At 41.9% G+C, this 22,874-nt stretch overlaps 1 protein-coding gene across 11 annotated transcripts in view; it reads right to left on the bottom strand.

The window, feature by feature from the left end:
* Bicd1 (BICD cargo adaptor 1) overlaps positions 1 to 22,874 on the bottom strand; it is a 202,075-nt gene that overhangs the window by 54,062 nt on the left and 125,139 nt on the right. For all 11 annotated transcript variants that reach the window (XR_010049193.1, XM_003466773.5, XM_013149318.3 and 8 more), the window contains exons 3-4: positions 6,743 to 6,895; positions 4,380 to 4,805 (exon numbers count right to left, since the gene is read on the bottom strand). Coding sequence is in view for 10 of the 11 variants with exons in the window: in XM_003466773.5 (XP_003466821.1) it covers positions 4,380 to 4,805; positions 6,743 to 6,895 (579 nt within the window). In the remaining variant the exon portion in view is untranslated. The remainder of the gene's footprint in view (positions 1 to 4,379; positions 4,806 to 6,742; positions 6,896 to 22,874) is intronic.

The following is a 22,874-nucleotide window of genomic DNA, read 5'->3' as shown; positions in this document are numbered from 1 at the left end:
TTTCTCAACAGCTCTGCAAGAAGGTATGGCATCACGACCAGAGCTTTCAATGTGAGACTGCAGGCTGTCGGCAACATAACCAATTCTTGGAGGCTATGGCTGTGAATGCCTCAGCTCTAAGGACCCTTTTGCCTCATCCTCAATTTTGTATTTATTATCACAATTTCCCCAGAAGGTGGCAGTAAGCTATCTTAAAGGAGACCTGGTTTTGCTTTTCTCTAATTCTAGCAAAGGTATCAGAGACTAGTAGTATGGTAAATTTCCCTTTATGAATGAATCTCAGAGAAATAAAGTAATTCAGTCAACATTCCTGACACCCACCATAGAAAGAAGCACAGATTTTCCACTCCTCAACCAAGGATAATTAAGAAAACTCATAGAGGTGGGAAAATACATTATATGAAGCTTTGTAAGATAAGAAAAGGCCAACAAGGTATGGCCTACGTAAGCTGTTTTTAAAGAGGCTTTTTTAAAAAATAAAATGTGACCAACTAACTTAATGAGACACTCTCTCAAAATTAACTAAAAAGAGAGATGGAGATTATAGCTCAGCACAGAGGCCCTCATTTCAATACCTAAAACACATCCCCCCAATTAAACAATAAAAATATACATATTTATTGGGTGCAACATGACATTTTAAATGGATAAATCAAGCTAGTTAACATATACATGGATTCACATACTTATTTTAAACCATCTACTGTTAGTGGTTTTTAAGAACATAATGCATTACTATAATGCTCACCAGTAGATCTCTTGATCTTTTTCCTACCCATCAAAGAGGTTCTTAATCACAAGGAAAAAGAATTTTTCTGAGACAGGGTCTTTTCATGTCATTTGGGTTGTCCTTTAACTCATGGTGATGCTCCTGCCTCAGCCTCCTGAGTCCTGGGGTTCCAGGCTTTCACCACCATTCCTGGCTAAGTATCTTAAAAGCTCTGTACTGCTTTTATTTAGGGTGTTCTGTGCTGGCGTGAGCCCGTCAGTGTTTCCACAAACTGGTGACATCACTTAAACATAGACCCTGGATCTGGAGCACCCAGCCTTCCCTGTGCTGCAGGGGTCTGGACTCCAGCAGAGATGCCCCAAGAGACAAGACTGACAGTGCACGCTGCCCTGTTCCAGTCATGCTGCCACTGTAAGCTGAAGCACAGAACTGAGCAGAGTCTAAGAGGTCAGCAAGGGCTACACCTAAGACAGCCACAAACCCAACATCCAAAAGACCTGGAGTGAGGCTATCGCCTAACTCACTTGGAGCAGGGCCAAAGCTCCAAATCCTTGTTGAGGAGCACAATCACCACAGCTGACAGGTCTTTCAGGAGATTTCTTCTCTCAGGGTGAATGTGCTCACCTCACAGTCTGAATACGAACACATAACATTCACATTTAACATTAAATTTTAACATTCACTTGCTTCTAGGGTGGCACCTTTGACCCCAGTAGGGATACCACAATATATAGAGGACATGCTGTATTTTACCTTCCTACCTCCAAAACTTATCTCTCTCCTTTATTTGAAATTACTGTTATTATTTTTTTGGTGGAGAGTTTGAACTTGGGGGCTTCACAATGAGCTACATCCCTGGTTCTTTTTATTTTCTTACTTTGAAACAGGGTCTCACCCAGTGGCTAAGTCTCCCATTCTGTGCTCAAATTTGCAGTCCTCCTGCTTCAGGCTCCCAGAGTGCTAGGATTACAGGTGTGTACCACCATGCCTGGCTCAGATAGCTGCTCTTAAAGTGCATTTTACTGGCAGTGGTACCACACATGGTATGAGAAGCATAAATTCTACTGTTTGTTCATCAGAACTGCCATATCAGTTTCCAGTTTTATTAACATCAAAGCCAATTACAATAAGTTCATGGCAACATATACTACAATGTTCATAATTATATAAATGAAACTCAAGGGGTGAGATGGCTAAGGGAAAACTCTGAGATTATTAAAAAATAATTCATGAGACGATACACTCTGCTGCACTCAACAGTTAGAATGAAATACAATCCTAGGAAATACTGATTTTAAAAAATGCTGGTTGTGAGAAGGTAAATGATTACTTTGCCTAATAAAAAAGGTAAAGTGTGGTAGTGTGTGAGGTAAAGTGTGGTGGTGTGTGAGCTTGAGCCTGGCCCGGGTAACTCAGGGAAATGAATGAATAAATCAGTCAGTGAATGAATGAAGAGAACGAACTGGCTGGGGAGGTAACTCAGTGCCAAAGGCCCTGGGTGCAAAGCCCAGCATGAGGACAAGATGTCACAAGTTGGTGTTGGCAGCGTGAGGCTGAAGTTGCACAGACTCCCTGTGCTGAGCACAGCTCCGCTCATGATGGACTTGGGCACAGCACGGCCCTGCCCGTGCTCCCCATCTCCACACCCTCGGGGCCAGCTGCGCATCCTCGGGCCAGACACAGCCATCGGGTGGGACGGCTCGCTGAGATATTGCCTGCCTTTTCATCCGGATGTTTTCGACTCAAACATCACCTCTCATGCCATGAAGTTTCCTTTGCTCTTTTCCAGTCGTGATCTCTTGTCCCTCCTGAGACGACTGCCCTTGAGCTAATGGTTTAAAACTATTCCCTCACAGGGATGCCAAGGATAACAACAGCTAGAGGGCTTCAGAAATTAAAGGCACGGCAGAGCTGAAATAAGAAGGGAAGTTCCAAGGATTTAAGCATTGTCCAGAGCCCGGGCATCCCCGGAAGCACTCATGAACTCATGTGTAACCCGCAACCCCTTGTGACGCAGCTCTATTGTACAGAACAGTAAAGTGCTGTCGCTTGAAAGAATCAGTGGCTGACCTTGGAGCATCTGACAGGTGTGGCATTCCTGCTGAGCACACTGGCAGTGGAGATGTCAGCAGCACCCAGTGGGTCTGGACCAGAGTGCTAAGCCTCCTGCAATCTGGGACAGTCTCAGAGGGACTATCCCAACCCCAAGTGCGAATGACACCCTGTGGAGAACCACTCTCTTGCTGATAACTTGTTTTCCACGTTCTTTTTACTGAGCTACTTATCTCTCATAGAATTCTGTGTTATTCCATTTTAATTGTATGAAGGTTAAATGTGAGAACTACTTTGAAATTTAGCCCAAGGGACAACTTGGTTAAAAATGGTTGAGTGTCTTCTGTATTAGGCCTCTTCTCAACATCTTCTACATGGCTACCAACTAAGACCAAGACACAAAAAGCCTCTGGATTTGATGGTACAGTGCAAATCTACAGGACATTCATTGTACTTGGTGGTCATGGCTTCTGGTCATCATTCACATTAAATAACGTAAACATTTTAGCAGCCGTGAACACTGGTGGTAAAGTACAGGATATGTTAATTCTATCAGTCTAATGACAAATTAATTTCATCGGTTATTTATTTCTGCTAGTTTCATCTTTCATTTGTTGCCTCTGTGGAGGAAGAAAACTAAAAGCTCTGTTATCAAACAGGACACCAGTCACTGCTCTGTGTCCTAGGTGCGTCTAATTACCTGCTATCCGCGAAAACCTTGGCGGGACCAGGCTGAGACTAAAGATTAAGCCTTAAACCCAGTCACTTAGAAGCTTGCTAAGGCAGACACCTGGCACCACAAACTTGATGTCTGAGCTCTGGGGGAGGTGAGACCCCTTCTCAGACATTTCCATCCAGGAATCGTGACTCTGAGAAGGAAAACCCATTCTGGTGAGACATGCAACAGGCTAGGATCGTCACAAAACACTGCATAGCCAGAACTCCCTACATTTACACCTGTTCTGTGCTTTTAACCATATGGTCTCTTGGCTAATCTGGGTATAGGCGGCCCTGTAAGTCTTGTGGGGCTTAAGGCCTCCTTGGGAACCCTAACTGTTAATCTGGCTAGCTGTGATGCAACACTGCACTTTCTGTCAGGTCATTTGTGCATAGAGCTCGTGAACTCTTTCACTGGTCAGAAATGCCTGTGTCAAGGATCTGTATTTCCTTAGAACTGTCTGAAAGCTAATTATTACCTCAAAGAACTTTTTTCTTAACGTGACACAGATGATTTAGTTTTAACATCTGTCAAGTTTTTCTAAAATAATGTACTGTCAAAGTTTCTACTTGAAGAAGCAATATTTTAAAAAAATTAATTTGAGCTGGGTGTAGCGGCCCATGTCTGTAATCGCAGCACTCTGGGAGGCTGACGACTGCGAGACTAGCGTAAGCAATTTAGCCACTTAGTAAGACCCTTTCTCAAAACAAAGAAAAAAAGAAAAGAAAAGAAAGAATGGGATGTTACTCAGTGCAGAGGCTCTGGGTTCAATCCCCAGTGCCGCCAAAGTAACAGTGATGTGGACGTCTGTCAAACGTGAAAACCAGAAAGCTCACAGCACAGACAGCTCTGTGCTGCAGTGCTCCCCAGAGCTCCTACCTGCATCAGCTGCTGCTTCAGCTTCTGGATCTCCGAGATGTTCAGTTCACTGAACAGGTCTGAGACGGGGTGCAGGGCCTCGGCCTTCCGCAGCGTGGGCGCCCGGTAGTCACCGTTCAGCTTCCCCAGGGGCCCGTGCACGTGCCCGTTCATCTTGTCGTCGTTGTTGGGCTCCCCACCATCCTCGGTGAACTTGAGTCCGTCCACGGAGAGGCCGAGGTGGCTGTCGCCGAGGGTGACATACTGGGCCAGCTCCTTGCGCAGGCTGTTCTTCTGCTCGCGTTCGTTTTTGAGCGTCTCCAGTGCTTCCTCCAGCTGGTGGGCCGCGATCTCCTTGAGCCGCAGCGCGTCCTCCAGCTGGCTGTTGAGCAGCACCGCCTCCTCCTCGCAGCGCTTGATCTCATGCTTCAGGCCCTCGTACTCCACCTACAGCAGACAGGACGGGCCAGCGCGGGTCAGGGTATTGCACTTGGTCGGCCGAAAACCACCAGGTGGCCAGGGCACCGAGCAGCTAAGAGTAGCATCCACAGCACCACAGCAGAGACGCACGCGGTTGCCCAGAGGCAATGCACATCTGCAACCTAGAAGCTTTATGCCTCTAAAGCATGAGAAGATGTGAATTATATATAACATGTAGCCATATGTGAATGCTAATTATGCATAGGAACATACTAACTATAGGACAGAAATAGATAATATCAACGTATCAAACATTAATTCTCTGCAGAGCTGGAAACATCTATTCCCCAAACGGTTCTACCACTTCTTTATCCAGAAGTCAAAAAGCAGGCACTGTTTGCCTAGTAAGTTAAGAATATGGTTGGGTTTGTTTTCTGGTACCAGGGGTTGAACCCAGGGGCTTTGCACTGAGCTATGTCCTCAGTCTTTTTTATTTTTTACTTTGAGATCAGGTTTCATTGAGTCACTGTTGCTGGGGCTGGGCTTGAACTTGTGACCCTCCTGCCTCAGCTTCCCAGAGGAATAGGTTTCGCAGTAATTTGTCAGATGCAAGAAAAGATTCCATCACTACTACTCCTTTGTTTGACTTCATTATTAATAAAGAGGACATTTTTATACTCAGGGACAAATTAAAAAATTACAGTAAGAACATGATCTTAATAAAATACAATGGAGAGTAGGATGAGAAAGCAGAGAAAGTTTTATGTGCTTAGCATATAAAATGGAGGGACAGTGCCCCAGGATCCAGTAACACAGCAGATGTGTGTTATTGGCAGTGTCATGTTCCAGAACTGGAATCAAGTGAGAGGCTGTGGAAGGATTTCTCAGTCACAGAAGCCCAGCTGTGGCAGGAGCTTTCTCTGGGAGCTTGCCCAGGCACAGACCTCGTGCTTCTCACTATTCAGCACCTCTTCTCCACAGTCACCCTGTGCTCTGCTGAGGGGACATCCTTCATATCCACCAGGTGTCCCTTACAGTGCTTCAGTGTTGATGGTATTTGGAACAGTAGCACTTGCAGAATGAATAACTGCTGTGAATGAAAAAATAAACTAGAAAAAACAGTATCGACATTCTACTATCGACATGCTAAGGAACTGTGCTCAGTTTTATTTTTATTCATTTATTTAGTGTCTGTAAGTGAAGGCCAATAAGAGAAGAAAATACAATGTTTCCTTAACTGGAACAAACCTTGGCTTAGAGCATAGCCATTTGTCAGGGAATAAGCCAGAATGGCTTGCCACATACATATGAATAATCTTAATTGATTAATTAGACATGAATTGGGAAAATTATCCTATGCCATGTAGAAAGTGAGACTGGGGGCTGGAGGTTTAGCTCAGTGGCATAAGCTCCTGCCTCAGAAGCAGGCAGTCGTGAGTTCAATCCCTGGTACAGAGACTGAAGAGCTGTATAAATTTCTGTTTTGTTTTTCCTTACAATTTCTCAGTTCCCAAGTTTCAATCTCTGGTAGAAGGGCCTGGGTAAATGATGAACACTAATGCACCGGAATGACAGTACAAATCCCCACAGGACTGGCATTGGGGTTAGCTAAGGCTCAGGAGATCCGGACAAGCTCTTCCAGAACTGCCTCCCATCCTTCCATGCAATACAGGTGGTTGTGCAGACTGCGCCTGCAGTTAGCTGTCAGGAAGGACCGCTTCTAAGGGACCGCTTCTCGGGAGATCTCCTGACCCTATAACGGATTACTGTAAACTACATGACTGACAAGCCCGTGTCTCTTCCCTCCACACTGTAGTGGAAATAGGTAGGCTAGGAAATTTCAGCACACAAATGCTGTAAGGAGAGAAGGGGTTTTTAACACATTTTGGTAAGTTCCTAGTAGAGGAGACTGAAAGAATGGACCCCTTAAGGGGTAAAACTCAAAAAACCTTTTGAGACTTCACCTGGTTCTGTTTCAAGGTGGACACGAGTTTCTGCAGTGTGATGTTTTCCTCTTCCAGTTCAGTGTAGTCCTGCAGGAGCCGGGCCTCCCGGAATTTGTACTCTCTGATCTCATCCTTCATCCGTATTCTCTGCAGCTCCACCATCTCATTGTTCTGAAACGAGGTAAACAATCAATACACAACTCCTCACTCCAGATTTCATCAGTGCAGTAAAAGTCCTGGCAGTTAAAAATAACACTAAAAAACACCTGGAGACACTGTTACTGCCTTTTTCCAATGACGATTTAGTGATCTCTATCCTGTTCCTTCTTCTTGGGATGAAGAAACCCTCTGTTGCCCTGCCTGGCCTCAAACTTCTGGGTCCCAGCAATTGCCCCACGTCAGCCTGCTGAGCAGCTGGGAACACAAGCATGCACTGACTTGTCTAGCTCTTCTGTCAAAAGTTTATAAGTATACACACATGACCCAGCAACTCAAGATCTGAACATCGTTCTTAAATATTTTTCTGTATAGGTAAATACAAAGAGAAGTAATTTGTCAACCCTCGCTATAGGATATAGAACTCACAATGAGTAGATATTGTTACTTTCAACAATAACATGCTGAGTCCACTGATGTAGTGTTGCCTGCAATCAGTCAGGCACAAAAGCCTATGTACAGTACTCTACGACTGTGCGTGTGGAAGTTCAGAAGCATGCAACTTGGGTTAAACTGCCTTCTGGAAAAGATACGTGGAAACCAGCTCGCAGAGTCTTTGCCAAGGTAAAGATAAGCTTGGTCCAGTAGGATGAGTGTCTTTATAAAACAGGGACATGTGCCCGCAATATGTACACGCACAGAGGCAAGAATGTGTGGAGGCACATGGGACAGCTGGCACATGATTGCCAGGCAAAGGCTGCCATGAAGCCAGGCTCAGCTCTGAGCACAGCAAGGGGGAGTGGGCATGCAGAGTGGCCAAGGAGCATAGTGACGATTCAGTGGATAGAAAATTACTGAAAAGAGGACCTCAAGGATAGCAGACTTGAGTAAACTGGACCAGTAGGACTCTTGCTAATGGCAGTCCAAGGGCTCAGATGCCAAGGCTGGGGGGAAAGAATTTGATCAAGGGTTGGACCCCAATGGGACAAGACCAAGGCCTTTTAAGCATGAGATTTTTATCTGTTTTATAACCTGTCATCATAAAAAGTCATTAGCTAGATTCTGAAGAGTTGCCTGGAGAAGTGCAGACTCCATCAATTCAATGCTATCTCCTGGGGGAGTGTGATAATCAGTTGTGACACCTATTGAGACTAAAAACCTGCGTTTAACTTCTGTATGTAATATCATTTGTACCTAAATGGCTTGAGCTCCTTGTTCAGCTGCTTTGGACACCTGGGTTCTCTCTCTTCAGTTTGCATTATGCTGGGCTAGTAATTTAACAGATTCATTCTTACCAGCTCACCCTCCCTGCTCCACGCACAGACGGCAGCCTGATCCTGCTGCAGTGCCACTGTATCACAGGCAAGCTCCAGGGATGGGGAGGCATCTTACCAGTGGCTTATATGGGTTTCCTAAAAACCAGCACATCTGCTTCTTATCTTGCTAAAGGAGGCGATTTGCAAATACAACTGATTTTATGGAATGGTACACGTTGGCATAGTCCTGTTGGGACATGGATTTTCTCAGCTGTGGAGAGCAACTGTCCAAGCACCCTTTCTGAGCAAGATCATGATATACTGGACAATTACAGAACTGCAAAAAGACTGTACTTAATTGAGCTAAGACAACCTCTCAAAATTAGCAATGGCCGGACATGGCTATAAAATACAGTATAGCTACAATGTCCACTTTTTCTATCAGGAAATGGCCCTCTGTGTTTCAAGACCTTCCAGATAAGTCAGAGGTCCAACTGCCTCTGTCAGCCCTTGTACCCCGTGGGCACTCAGCTCTGCCACAGGGCCTTTCCTTCTGTGCTTCCACCCTGGAACTCAACAGTCTTGTGTTCAGACCAAGAGCTGGAGACATACTGTTATAACATGGTCCTCCTGGACAATGAACCTCTTTTCAGAATAGTATTTCAGTCCAATGCAGTGGCTCACACTTGTATTCCCAGCACCCTGGAGGCTGAGGCAGGAAGATTGCTGTGAGTTCAAGGCCAGTCTGGGCTACATGGCAAAAGTTCAAGGCTGACCTGACTTACATAGTGAGCCCTTGTCTCAAAAGGAAAAGAGAGTAGTATTTTAAAGGATGAAAAAGTCAGAATTACAAGAGAATTACAGAATTACTATGTTACAGTTATCAATAATTTTTAAAAATAGTTTTTAAAATTTTATTTTAAAGAGGATAAAACCCAGGAAAATAAAATAGAATAAAACCAATCAAAACAAACCAGTGTGATACAGGACTTCAAAACAATACAAAATCAACAACAGTTACCATAATGTCTTTTGTTTTCAAAATAGCTAAGGATACCTTGGGACATAGTAAAAATCAAACAGAACAGAATAGAATAGAAACAATAAAAACAAAACAATGAATTCAACAAAAGACTTCAAAACAAGACAATAGCAGATCCAAAATGGCTACCACAATGTCTCGCTATCTTTGAAATAGCTGCTCCTGTCATCAGACATAACAAAATAAAAAAAAACAAAACAGAATAAACCTCAACCCAATAAAACAATGAAAATGATGATACAGGACTTCAAAACAAGGTAATAGGGAATTAAGTCACCAAGAAGCAAGCCCTCCCTGTAAACCAGTGCCATCCATGGGCCACTGCAACCAGACTCCAGTCCCCCTAGATGCTGCACTGCATACTGTGATCCTCTGAATACAGGATCAGACCATCAGCCCTAGACCAGCAAGGTCAGTGAAACACCAAACACCACAAGCATCCAATTGCATTTCACATCAATAGCTATCATCACAGCCTGAGTTTCTCTGGATTGGCTGGTAACTTATGGGCAGTGAGGGTGGGGCGGTGGGGTTAAGCTCTTCTTGTTTGCCAGTCTGCAGGCCAGAAGGGGCTGGAGTCTGGCTGTCCCCTCACCAGCAGTGGCTCATGCATGCTGCTGGTTCACAGGGAGGGCTTGCTTCTTGGTGAATCCTTATTCTCTCCGTGCTGCAGTTCACAAATGGCACTGACCCCTGGGAAAGGCTGGGGTCTGGCTGTGATCCTGCTGGCATTGGCCCACAAAATAATTTTTATTTTTATTTTTTGTGGTTTCGGGGATCGAACTCATGACCTCACACTTGCCAGGAAGGCACTTATGCACTGAGCTAAATCCCTGGCCCCCTCACAAAATAATTTTTAAAAGTAATTTTTTAAAAGTATGAGATGGTAGTTGGTTAGATAACTTTAATAGTGGTTATACTTCCTTGTAGTCACAACTTATGAGGGTTCTAAAGTAGACTCTGGGGTGGCTTCCTGGCTTGTTTTAACCCAGAGCACAAATAAATGGTGTGGGACACCACATGCCTCAGCAGAACATGTCACCAGGTGAAGAAGCCAGGGTGGGTCTGTGGACTACACGGCCCACTAGCCAGCCCCAAGTAAGGCCACCTTGAGCTGTCCAAGGGCTGAGCCATACCCTTGTCCCTGAACAAGTCCATGAAAACTGCCCGGTTAGCACAGCACAAACTGTGTTGTTTTGGCTCCTACATGTTGGCATCACTGTGGTCAAAGTTACTTCTCCATGTCTGAATTTCTTTATTATAGGAGAAATTACTTCTGAGGGTTGCTGTGTGGATCAAACAGAGATTGATCTAAAAGTTCAGAATTTCTGGAATTCACATGGGCCTTACAGTGCCTAGTGATCACACTACATGTTCAGGTGTAGGTAAATTTTTTACTTCTCCATCTTCCTGAAGTCAGCGCACTCTTCCTCCCTAAGAATCCTACCTACTTTGGAGAACATGAGAAGGTGTGGTTCCTATTCCCACTTTCGTTTTGATGAATTTCTTCCATTTTACTTAAATAGTCTAAAGGACTATAAAGCCTGTTCTCAGTCACAAACCTTGAACTTTCTATCCATTTTTCTAATCAGTAGTTATGTTGGCCTTTTCTCCACCAGGACTAGTAAAACCCTCTGCAACACGACCTGGCCTCCCTCACATTGCTGAGCTCACCATAAAGGCTCGGCACAGCTTAGTGGTTCAGTTCCTAGTACCATGAAAAGGAAGGGCTCACGGTGTATCTTTTTCCATTACCACTAAGCTGCCCTTTTGACATTCTGTGGGATCTGGAACTTTTGGAACACCTGTCTCTTCTGTGTGGACTCCCTTCTCCTTATTCATGTCAAATGTCATCTCCACATAAAAATTCCCCAAAGCATTCAGTCTCAAGCAGCCACCCAGTCACAGTCACGCAACCCTGCTCTGATGTGAAAGGTATCTGTCACTATTTAACGTATCTATTTCTCTGTTTACTGATCATTTTCACTCCCAGATGTAAGAGCCACATCAGCAGGGACTTAATAACTTCTAAGGCTGTTATACATTCAGACCTCAGAAGCATCCTGTATGTGGGGTTATGTCCATAACTCACTCTCATTACTTCCAGCCTCTGTTGGGTTTGTGGTGACAAGAGGCTCTTGAGGATCTGCTAGGATGAGCTGAGGTGGGGCATCGTCAAAGGATGGAGAGCACATCTCACACAGTTGTGTCTGCATGATGATGTTTTGGTTAACAATGGACCAAACATTAGATAGTGGGTCACATATGAGTATACAGTGTAGTGACACTGAACTCATCCTAGGTTGTATCAGGATACTCTAAAATGTTTGCACAATGAAATCACAAAATTGCCAGATGGCACATTTACCAGAACACAGCCTCAGTGGTTGAGCTCATAGATTAGGGGAAAAGTAGATACCTACAAATCAAACTACATTGTACATTCTCCAGTGTTTAAAAACCTTCATCCATTCCATGTGTATTTATATTTTATTCCACCTTTGTAGAATGTGTTTTAAGGAAAGGATATGACAAACTTATCCCCCATAAAGTATGAATGACTGGCAGGACTCATTGTCTCTCTGAAGGATGGGATATAATTAACAAGGCACAAAAAAACTAATACATTCGTGTAACATCAGCCAATAGCAATTGGCTGGACATATCTTTCAAGTGTTCAGCCCCTCTGTTCCACCAGGTGGTAGTGCTGGCACAACAAATCCACGATAGAGTTACAGACGAAGACAACAGGTATCCAAAGCCCCGCAAGGTCAGTATCTTCTCAGTGCAATCCAGATTCAACAAGTGGCAAGTCACTAAGCACAGTAAATATAGCAAGTCTCAAACGTGACTTAAAACAAACACATCCACCAACAAAAAAAAGAAAAACAAAGAGATCTGTCAAAGCCGGGGGAGAGTCATGGAGGTGAGAATTATGACTGCTGAGCAGCACTTCCCACAGTGCTTTCTGCAGAGGCTTATTCTGCAGAAGGTTTCCAGGAGTTGCTGGCTAATTTTGGGAAATCACTGATTATGCTAAGTAAATTTAGAGAACACACTCTATATAGATTTTTATTGAGAAGACATACTGTGAAGGGAAAACGAGTGAATAAAAATGAGGATAATGGTAGGTAGTAAAGTGATTTGTTACAATGGAATTGAACACTGCTACAAAGAAGGAAATGAAAATATATAGAGGGAAGTTAAGAATTGAAGATGGAAAGTAATGAGTACCATCAGGAAGATAAGGTTCTATAGAAAAGAGAATACATATATCATTTATAACTTAATTTGAAAGGTCTAAATTACTCTCTCAAGGGACTGAAAGTTACCAGCAACACAAACTATTTATTCTTTAGGGATGTGTGTAGCAGAGGCTGGCTGGTCACTCTGGCCAGTTTTTAAGGTTTTAACGGGAAAGCTGGGGGTCTAATTTAAATGTAGCTGTTTATTTTTGCTGCTGTAAAACATGTTTATCTAGGAAACAGAATTTCAATAAATAACAGTAGTGACAGAAAAATCTTAAAATAATTGTAGATATAGGAGCTGAGGTGTACTTGGTAATGTGCTTCCATAGTAGGACTGAGGGCTTGGGTTTGATTCCCAGTAACACACATAGGTATGTGCATGCATGCACACACACACACACACACACACACACACACACACACACACAGTGAAACAGCTGCCCAGATAACATCCTTAATATATGAAGTATCAGGAGTAACAGCTTCAGAGGGGCAGCTGTTCTATACAAAGCAGTTAACCATTCTGAGCATAAACCTTGGCTGAAATCTTGGCTTGCAGTTAAACATTTTTTATGGCTGGTCTTTTGTTTACCCTGAAAAGCAGAAAAAAAAGAGGGAGACAGACCATCTAAAGACATGGGAGGGATCACAAACCTTAGGTCAGCCCAGGCAACTCAGTGAGACCCCATCTTAAACAAAAGCAAAACCAAAAACTAAATGTCTTGTAAATAGCAGGAGCCACTCTACAGCTTTACTAAGGTGAAAAGTCGGTTAAAAGCTTTTTGCAAGAAATGATTACTCTGGAGGCCTTCAGAGTATCCTATTAGCAGCCATTTGGAGATTCTTTGAAAAAACTAAGTGCAGGTAACTCTGAGTATCTCACCGTATAAACAAGTTAGGACTGGGAAGCTTCAGACCCAGAAGTTGTGCAATGGTAGGTGACCAAAACTGTCCTTCCCATGGTGTTTGCTATCAGCTCCTTCACCCCCTCAATCCACTGTTCTTAGTACCTTCTGGTCCCTCAGACTCCTTCACACCTTTCCTGTTTTCCAAACAGATTTCTAAAGCCAATGTATTTCCAAATGAAAATAAACATGGCTGCATATTTTTATGATGGGCTAGTATTGCAGAAGAATTTTATTTATCCATATCCTGGTATCCATATTGTGTACACAAACACCTCTATCTCATGTTTAATGGTATACAACACTCGAATGTATATCTCAAGTGGTGTTCTGCAATGACAAATCAGAATTTATTTTTATTTAGCACTTATGGAATGCTTTCAATATTGACACAGTTCTAAATACTTTAGAAATAGAAAATTCTTTGAACCTTTTAACTCTTGTAAACAATCCTATGAGGGACACAGCATCGGCTAACTAAAGTATCGGTAGGTTTTGCAATAATTTTCTCAATTTCAGAATAAATCAGTGGCAGAGTCAGGAGTCAAACTCTGACTGTCCAGTTCTACAATACATGCTTTCATTTTGCTTTTAAAGACCTTCATTGGCTTTATTTTTGATTCTAGCATCAGGCAACCCTTTGCCCCATACAACAGAATAAATATTCACAGAGAAAGGCTGAAAAAAAGCAGAAACTATAGCCAAAAACAGACGGGCCATTTTAAAGTTCTTTTCCTTGTAAGGTGGGGACACAGAAACAGAACAAGTGAAGAACTGATTGGTTAGCCTGAGGTTACTTAAAGTCACTCATTGAGAACTGCCCTCAGCCACTACACTCTGTCATAACAATAAATGGCTCATTAATTGGTTGCTGAAGTATGTGGCCATGCCAACCCGATAACTGTCACCTCAGTGTCTCTCTTTGTATCAAGTGATGAATGAATATCAACAGCCAATGGTTTAGCGAACATTATTTCAGAAAAATGCATTACTATTTTCAACATGCCTTCCTGTCAAATTTCTGAAGCTAAGGGTAGGATGAAAATAATAGCTCTCCATGTTTTGAATACTCATTGTAAAAATTCGAAGGTGTAGTTTTAAAACGACTTAAAGGTGACCAGTATTCTACCTCACACTTTACATTAAAATTTCAAGGGAATTTCCCCCACTCTTTTTAGCATCAAATTTCCCACTTTACTCAGAATAAATGACAATGCAACTTTGCAATTCCCTAAAGAAGAGAATTTCAGATGACAGAAAGGTGATGACAGGGGATATGAGGGAAAGCCTAGATAGAGAAATTAAGTTACATGCTTGAGGTAGGAAGAAAACAACATTATTAAAAGGCATGAATGACCAAGCACAACTGATATGAACCTGCTGTGGGCATAGCTTTAGTGACGCCAGGAGGCCAGGACTGGGCCTATAATCATAAGGAAGAAATGAAAAAGCTAGTGATTAATAACGTGTTATTTAAAGTCTGGAACTCCCTTGAGCCATTTTCTACTAGTTTGTCCATATTAAGTATAGAAATTTATAGGCTACTTGGTACCTGGTCTAATTGTCCAGCTGGAGCCATGCCAATAGGACACAAAACAGGCTTCTCTGTACACCTGAGCCGTGGCTTGCTTGAAACTGGTATCAGGCTTCTATCTTGGCGCCCATAACCCAAACACAGAGCACACGTGGGATGCGAGGAGGGCCGAGGGCCACACTGCACACCGCGCCTGGGGCTGTGCCCGCTCCCTCCTCTGTGTCACTGCAGCCTGTGGTTTATCAATGCCTTCTTCAGATACAGCCTCCAAGATGTGAGTCCCTTCAGTGGCCTCACCCTGGTAATTACTGAAACTCCAGGAGAAGTAAGCAGAAGCAGGGAAGGAGTCCCCAACAACAGAGCGCAGTAAAGAGGAATTCCAGTGCCCGTGCAGAAGGGTACCAAGCGCGACACAGCCCGCTCACATCTGCACACACAGGAAGCTGAGCTCTCAGCTCCCACCAGGCAGCTCCCAGTGAAACAACAGTCTTAAGCACCAAGGTAGAAGGCAGGTTTTTTGCCTTCCTAAGGAAATATTCTAGCTGGGATTTAGCTCGGTGGCTCAAGCACTTGCCTGGTAAGTATGAGGTTGTGAGTTTGATCCCTGGTACCAAAAAAAAAAAAAGAAAGAAAGAAAAAAAAAAGTCTAATCCATTATTCCGCACATGCTCCAGAACAAAGAAACATCTGCAACAGGCCTGCCCCATGAACTGTATCTCTGCAGATGAGATTTACAAAGCCAAATAATGTACTATGGGCAAGAGGTACAGAAAGAACACCTGATCATTAACTATCTTAACAGAAATTCATTTACTATCTGAAATGTATAAATATAAATTAAACAATGTTTTTTTTCCCTTGGCAAGCAAAAAGAATGAGATAGATTCTAAGTCTTTTGGTTCTTTCCCTTTTTATCCTAAAATGCCTGTCTTATTTCATAATCACTCAAAATAAACTTTCCAATCAATTACAATGCCACTGAAATGGGTATCCTTAATTTCTCATGTTTTAATATAAGCATTTTAACCATGTATGAGGTGTTGGGGTGTGTGTGTGTGTGTGTGGTTAAAAATAACTTTTACCAGGCATGGTGGTGTCCTGCACTAAACCCTGCTATTTGGGAAGGCTGAGGCAGGAGGACCAGTTCAAGGCCAGCCTGGGCAACTTAGCCAGGCCCAGTCTCAAAACACAAAATACAAAGGCTTGGAATGTAGCATTGGGGTATACTGCCCCTAAGTTGGATCCCAGTCTGGCAAGTAATAATAACTTGCAGTATTTTACTATCATGATGCGTATACCGGGGCCCTAATCCCGATCCCAGAGACAGTAAGGAAACTGAGGTAAATCACGCAGCTAAGACGTCTGCATTTTCCTTTAGAATCCTGACCGGTCTCCTGGCTTCAGGCAGAAAGCCAGGGAGGAAATATGAACAGAAGAAAACACACCAGGAGCAAACCAAGGGTTTTCCAGGGGGATGGAAGTCCTCACTTCGAGCAGCCACATTGGAGCACAGCCTCCAGCTAGGGGCGACATCGCTTTTGGCTCAGGCAAAGCGCGCAGCTCAGAGCAAACTGGAGGCACTGCGGAATGAAAACATGCACTCCCTCCGTGGACCCCAGAGCGCAGGGACTGGCTGGCGCCTACCGCCCTGGGGACGTGCTGGGCTGCGGCTGTCCTCTCCCGCCGGCTGAGGACTGCTGAGCACACTTCCGCCAGTCTGTGCCAGACAGCAGGAAGAGTGGCGCTTCCCAGAGCTGCGCCCCAGGAAGGCCTTTCACACACACAAAGGCCAGTGATGCAGGTTTCCCTGCCTAGAATTTCAATTAGCATCGCAAGCAACTGACCCCAAAACACCTAATTGTCTGCATTTATTTTGTGGGCTCAGATTAAGGAAATATTATAAAATATATACTAAGAATCAATCCAGCAGGCTGTGGTGATGTATTCCTGTAATTCCAGGGCTCTGGGAGGCTGAAGCAGGAGAATCACTAATTCAAACCCAATCTAGCCAATTTAGCAAGCCCTTGTTTAAAAAAAAAAAAAAAGAAAAGAGGAGCTCAGTGCAAAATCCTGGGTTTAATCTCCAGCACCACAAAGAAAAGAAAAAGAGGAAGGCAAGGGAAGAGAATCTCAGGGAGTCAAGAGAAGGGAAGGGGAGGGGAATAGAGCAGAACTGTCAGTGTGCAGGGTGGAGGGAAGGAGGGTGTGGTTATTCAAAAAGTATTCTGCTTGTATCCACTCTTTTATCTTGTCATAGTTTTACTTAAAAACCTCTAATAATTACCTTTTTGTCTTATGTATTTCACATTTTTAGTGAGCTTAACAGTGATACAACGTATGTTGCTACCCACTATTTAATTGATCAGTTTGTGTCAGAAACCTTTGACTCTTCAGTAGTCCCTCACTTATCCCATTTCACTTCTGTCAAACTTTTCAACAAACCTCCACTATCAGGACACAAACAGACACACCTATTTCTTCTTTCCTTTTGTCTCCTTTGCTTTCTTATCTTCCTCCCTTCTTTTCCCATTTCGTCCTCTCAGACCCGGGGCATCCCTGCATGCCTCCTTCAGGCTGAGGGCTCGGACTCCAGGGCTTGTGCATGCTAAGCAAGTGTGCCAGAGTCCTGTTTTCACAGTTTATTTTCAGACACGGTCTTGTGGAGTCCAAAGACTGGCCTGGAATTTACCCTCTTCCTACCTCAGCCACCCACAGAGTTGGGATTACAAGAAAGTGCCAGGGTGCTGAGATAATAAATTTTTAGAATGTGCAATTCTCAGTAAGCCAGAATTGTTTTTTGTAAATAATCAACTACAATACTGATGTAGTAGCAATTATACTCAGATTTTGAAGAGAGTGTTATTTATTTATTTATTTATTGGTACCAGGGATCAAACTCATGACCTAGTGCTTGGCAGGCAGGTGTTTATGCGACTGAGCTAAATCCCCAGCCCAAAGATAGGAGGATATTTATTATGTTTTTACTCATCACTTTACTTTTTCATTAATAAAATGGGAATGCACAACTGAACGATGGGGTAGCTGGGATCAATCAGGATTGTGAATTAACCTGTGCCTGAGGCTCACAACAGGACCATGCTAGACAAATCAACTTCAAGCAAATCTCAAGTTGCATACCAACTTAACAAATCACAGGCGACACCAGGCGTGTGGCACACTCATCACCCAGCTATGAGGGAGTCTGAGGCAGATGGTCACAAGTTCATGGCCATCAGATTCACAATGATACTAGACTGTAATATAACAGAGTTATGACACAGAGAATTCAAGTATCACTTTCTTCAAAATTCTGCTTAGAAATAATAAAATGTTTCCTTAAATGTTTACATTTCTTGGTCTAAAACATTTCCTTTGTAATTCTTTTTTTGATAAAACAAAATTAGAAAGCTGAAAAATACAGACTAGTGAAAATGATTTTTTGCAGTTTAAAAATATTTTGGGAACTCTTAAATCATTCAACTTACAATTTCCATATATATAAAAACGAAGGTCTGAAGAGGAGTATGTTGTAAGATTTTACAATCTGTGACACTAACTTACATTAAAAACTTTTACCAGAACATTACTATCATTTTGAAGGACAGTATTTATAATTCACACTCCTTTAAACAATCACTGCAACATTTAAGTTAAAAATATGTCTATTTCTATTAATGTGCCTATTTGTAATACTGTTTTAAATAAATCTGCCTTTCTAACGTGATGTTTAGCATTAAGATATGCTACCATTTAAAACTGATAACATTAATAATAAATAATAATATTAAGTAAATAATGACCATTTGGAGCTGTGGACCTATTACTGGTAACAGAGGTTTTCCAAGAGTGGTTTTGGAACTGCCAGCAGCATCAATATGACCTAGGAATTTGTTAAAAATGCAAATTCTATAGTCCCTCCCCAAGAACTCCAGTAATCTGTGTGGAAGCTCTTTTGATGCACACACAAGTTTGACAACCTGTGCTCTAAAGCAGAAAAATTTACTAACAACAGTTTTAGCTTATCCAGACAACAGATGATCTTAGTATTACAGACAGTTAAGTTAGGTAGGAATACTATATGCAGTCAGACAGGGATAGGCCCTCGAGAAGTCAGTGAAAAAGACAACTGTGGCTGGAGGCCCATTCATGAAGGCCAGGCTTCCAGAAAAAGAGCTACTCACTCATGTAGATCCCCTAAGGCTGAACAGCAAAGATTGGTAGTCTAAGTAGGCGTCAGTCATTTTGGGGTATAGGATCAAAGTTCCTTAACCTACCTCGTCCAGGAAAGTCCTTGTCTGCACACTGGTTTCCCCATTTAATCAATATTACCCTAAGTGACTATACTTGTATATTTATGGGTCGACCATAGTTTTGCTCTACCTCACATCCATCCTATGATTTGCCATTGGATCAATATTATGAAAGCAACTACTCTTGTAATCTTACTGATTGATTATGGTTCTGTCCTACCTTAAGCTGGCCTCACCTCATGGCTTTGCTTAATAAAACACTCTTAAAAGTGGGACTGGCAGGCAACCCACTTTCTGGGCCCTCTCTTAGGAGCCTTCTTTCTCTCATTAAATTCTTCCTACTGTTAACTCTCCATTTCACTTTGCACATTTATCAGGTTGGGAGAATCATTCCCCTCTATCAGGTTAGCTTATTTGCTCTTCAAGGACATCAACTGTCAAGCCAAAAAAATAAATAGGACAGACAAGGTGACAAAATGAGTTATCATTACAGATTAGTGGGGGAAAGATGGGCTAGAAGAAAATGTAGAATATATTTATCACTTTACAACAGAAATTTCTTAAATTAAAAAAGTTGTATTCCAATAAATTCACTACATTAAAATTTAGTATCAGTTCATCCTGACATCATTTACAATAAAGAAAATGAAGACGAGTCTCTGACTAGGAATAGAAATTTCGTACACATACAATAATTCGCATTGAACATTCACCAAACAACATTCTTCACTGTGCTTATTCTAAATTCTATCTCAGTTATAATTAGCACAGACTTTGGGTCACAGGTGTGACAGCTTGTATTAAATTGCCAACAAAGCCTCATGAGCTCTTAATTGGGGCTTTTCATAGGTGATTGGCTCTAGGGTGTGTGAACATGAATTATGGGTGAGCACGCATTAGTCCCCCTTGATTAGACTAGCATAGTTTTAGATGTAACCAACAGATTTACTAAAGAGGTAAGACCCAACCTGTGTGTAACGTGAGTGGCAACAACCAGTAGACTTGTAGTCTGGACAAAATAGGAGGCTTGTTGCCCGCCCTGTCTGCCCTGACATGGACTGTTTCTCCTCTGCCAGGCTACCTTGCCTTGGAGCCAATCCACTTATACACTGAAACCTCTACAAACTGTGAGCTAAAGTAAACATTTCCTCCTCAGGTATTTTGTCCTTCAAATGAGAAAGTAACTAAGACAACAGGTTCTTTCTCAAAGTAATTTTAGATTATGTGGCTGCTGTGCTGGGATACTGCATGGAAAAGATCATAGCAGTAAGTAAGTTGCAAGGGTATGAATTTACAGAATGTGACCTGATTGTTACTGTTATTACTTTCCAGTTCACCACAGCCTTGCCAACATGTTATTCCTTGTCTTCTTAAGTGCTACTTTTTCTGCAGTAAAGTGGAATCTTAGTGTTGCTTAAGTTGTATTCCCCTAATGGCCAGAGATGCTGAACATTTTTGCTATATTTGTTGGCTATCTGTACTCCCTCTGAGAAGTGTCTGTTCATTTCATTTGCCCATTTATTAACTGTGTCTTCTAGTTGGTCTAATTCAGACAGAAATACCTGAAAGTTAAAAAAAAAATCTACATAGAATTCATAAATTGCAGAAATGACCAATGTGAAGACAGTGTCGGAAATTGAGGACAAAATGGTAAATTATGACAATATACTAAAGGAATCATGAAAAAGAAAAGACAGAGAGATAGAGAATAAGAAAGTATTGAGAACAATTAGTATTGACTAGAAGACACTAAGAAGACTAACTTAAGGCTTAACTAGAATTAGAGAAAAGCCAGAAAATAACACAGATGGAATTATTAATGTTTATAGAAATCATGGCAGAAAATTTTACAATTGTGAGAAAAGAGCTCACCATACAAGTAAGAAGACTTCCAAACAACAAAAAAAGCCTACCAAGGCATATCCTAATTAAACTGCCAGATAGCCAATAGAAAATCAGGATTGTAAAAGCAGTTGGAGAAAAACAAAGGGAAAACCATTCACACTACAACCAACTTCTCAACATAAACATTATAGGCCGGAGCTTTAACTGGGATATTTCAATCCCTAAAAGCAAGTAACTTCCAATCCAGATTAACATACTAAGCAAAGCTTTTCTTCAAAATAGATGGAGAAATAAAGAAAAAGATCAGCTCAAGAGATACATGAATACTAAAATAGCACTCCAGAAAATACTCAAAAATATCCTAGACAGGAGGACAAAACCAATAAAGTTAAAAACACAGATGAAATGAAAACACCAAGAAAGGTCAATGAATAAACAACAAAAAGTGATAGGAAAAGAAAAACAAAGGAGTCACTAACACAGAAAGAGCACAATGATAGTAAATATGGTTATTAACAATTCTCAATAATATCTTTCAATGACCTCAAATCTCCAATTAAAAGACAGTGTCTTAGCTATGTTTCTTGTTGCTGAGACAAAATAAATGTCCAACATCCAAAGTTGAAGGAGGAAAGGTTTATTTTAGCTCACAGTTTGTAAAAGGTTTTAGTTCATAATTGACTGGTTCTAAGGCAGGGTGTCATGGCAGAAGAAAAACAGTTCATGGCAGGCAGAAGGCAGCAAAACAATGAGGTACTAAACAGCTTTTTCTGTTTCTTATAATCTGTCCAGGTTATCTGCCTTTTGGATGATTAGCACTCACTGTTATGATTTGCATTTGGATGTCCCCCCAAAACTGCATGCAGTCATGGAGGTGGCTGAATCAGGCATTTGTGACTGGTTCATTGTCTAGTGCTAGGATTGGCAATATGAGCGCTGCACCTGCCCAGGGACAGCCAGCCAGCATACAATATAAGGGAAGGAAAGAGGCATGCTTTTTCTGTTTGCCCTTTTTTCTCTTGTCACATGTGGCTGCCATGAATGGTTGCCCTTCAGTCATACACCTCTGCCTTGGAACCAGTTAAGTATGGACTGAACCTCCAAAAACTATAAGGTAAATAAACCTTCCCTTTCTTCATTTTGGGTGTCAAGTATTTTCTCTCAGCAACGAGAGAAAAGTAACCAACACAGGCACCCTTAATCCCAGCCTTGCACTCTTAATCCTAACATCATACACTAATTCCTGAATCACATACCCTTATCCAGCCTCCTCCCAAAAAGCCCCACCTATGACCACATGAGGCACTGGGGGAATGCTGACAAATAAATCATAACACAAACTCTGGGAGCCTGGATCAAAAAACAGAATCAACGGTCTATAGCATTCTAGGAACTCATCTAATCCAAAAAAGATATTCATAGATTAAAAACCAAAGGATGGAAAATAATATTTCATGCACCAGGATGCCCAAAGCAAGCAGGGGGAGCAATTTTAATTTTAGACATAGTAAACTTCAAGTTAATAACGGATTGGAAGAAACAAAGAAGGTCACCACATACTAGCTAAGGGAATCAGAAGAGATAACACAAATATTCATGCATTGATACTTGACGAACAACCACAATCCAGGTTCAAACAAAAAATACAGAAAGAAATCTAAAATATTAGAGTAAAATCAGTGAAATTGAGACAAACAAGTGAAAAATTAATGAAGCAAAGAACTCCTTCCTTGAAAGAATAAACAAAATAGATAAATCCCTAGCCAAACTTACCAGGAGAAAGAAAAGAGTCATATCAATGCAATTAGAAATGAAAAAGGAAAAATCTTAGACATTTCAAAGATTCTATTTAAAGACTTTTTTTTACTGGGGTAAACATTAGAATTCTGTATGTACCTGATTTTTATGGAGAAC

This window comes from Cavia porcellus, unplaced genomic scaffold (assembly GCF_034190915.1).
Source record: "Cavia porcellus strain 051 isolate PalLab524CR breed Dunkin Hartley unplaced genomic scaffold, mCavPor4.1 scaffold_8, whole genome shotgun sequence".
In the NCBI taxonomy this organism is placed as follows: domain Eukaryota; kingdom Metazoa; phylum Chordata; class Mammalia; order Rodentia; family Caviidae; genus Cavia; species Cavia porcellus.
The sequence above is the reverse complement of the archived record's forward strand: the minus strand, read 5'-3'. Positions and strand labels throughout refer to the sequence as shown.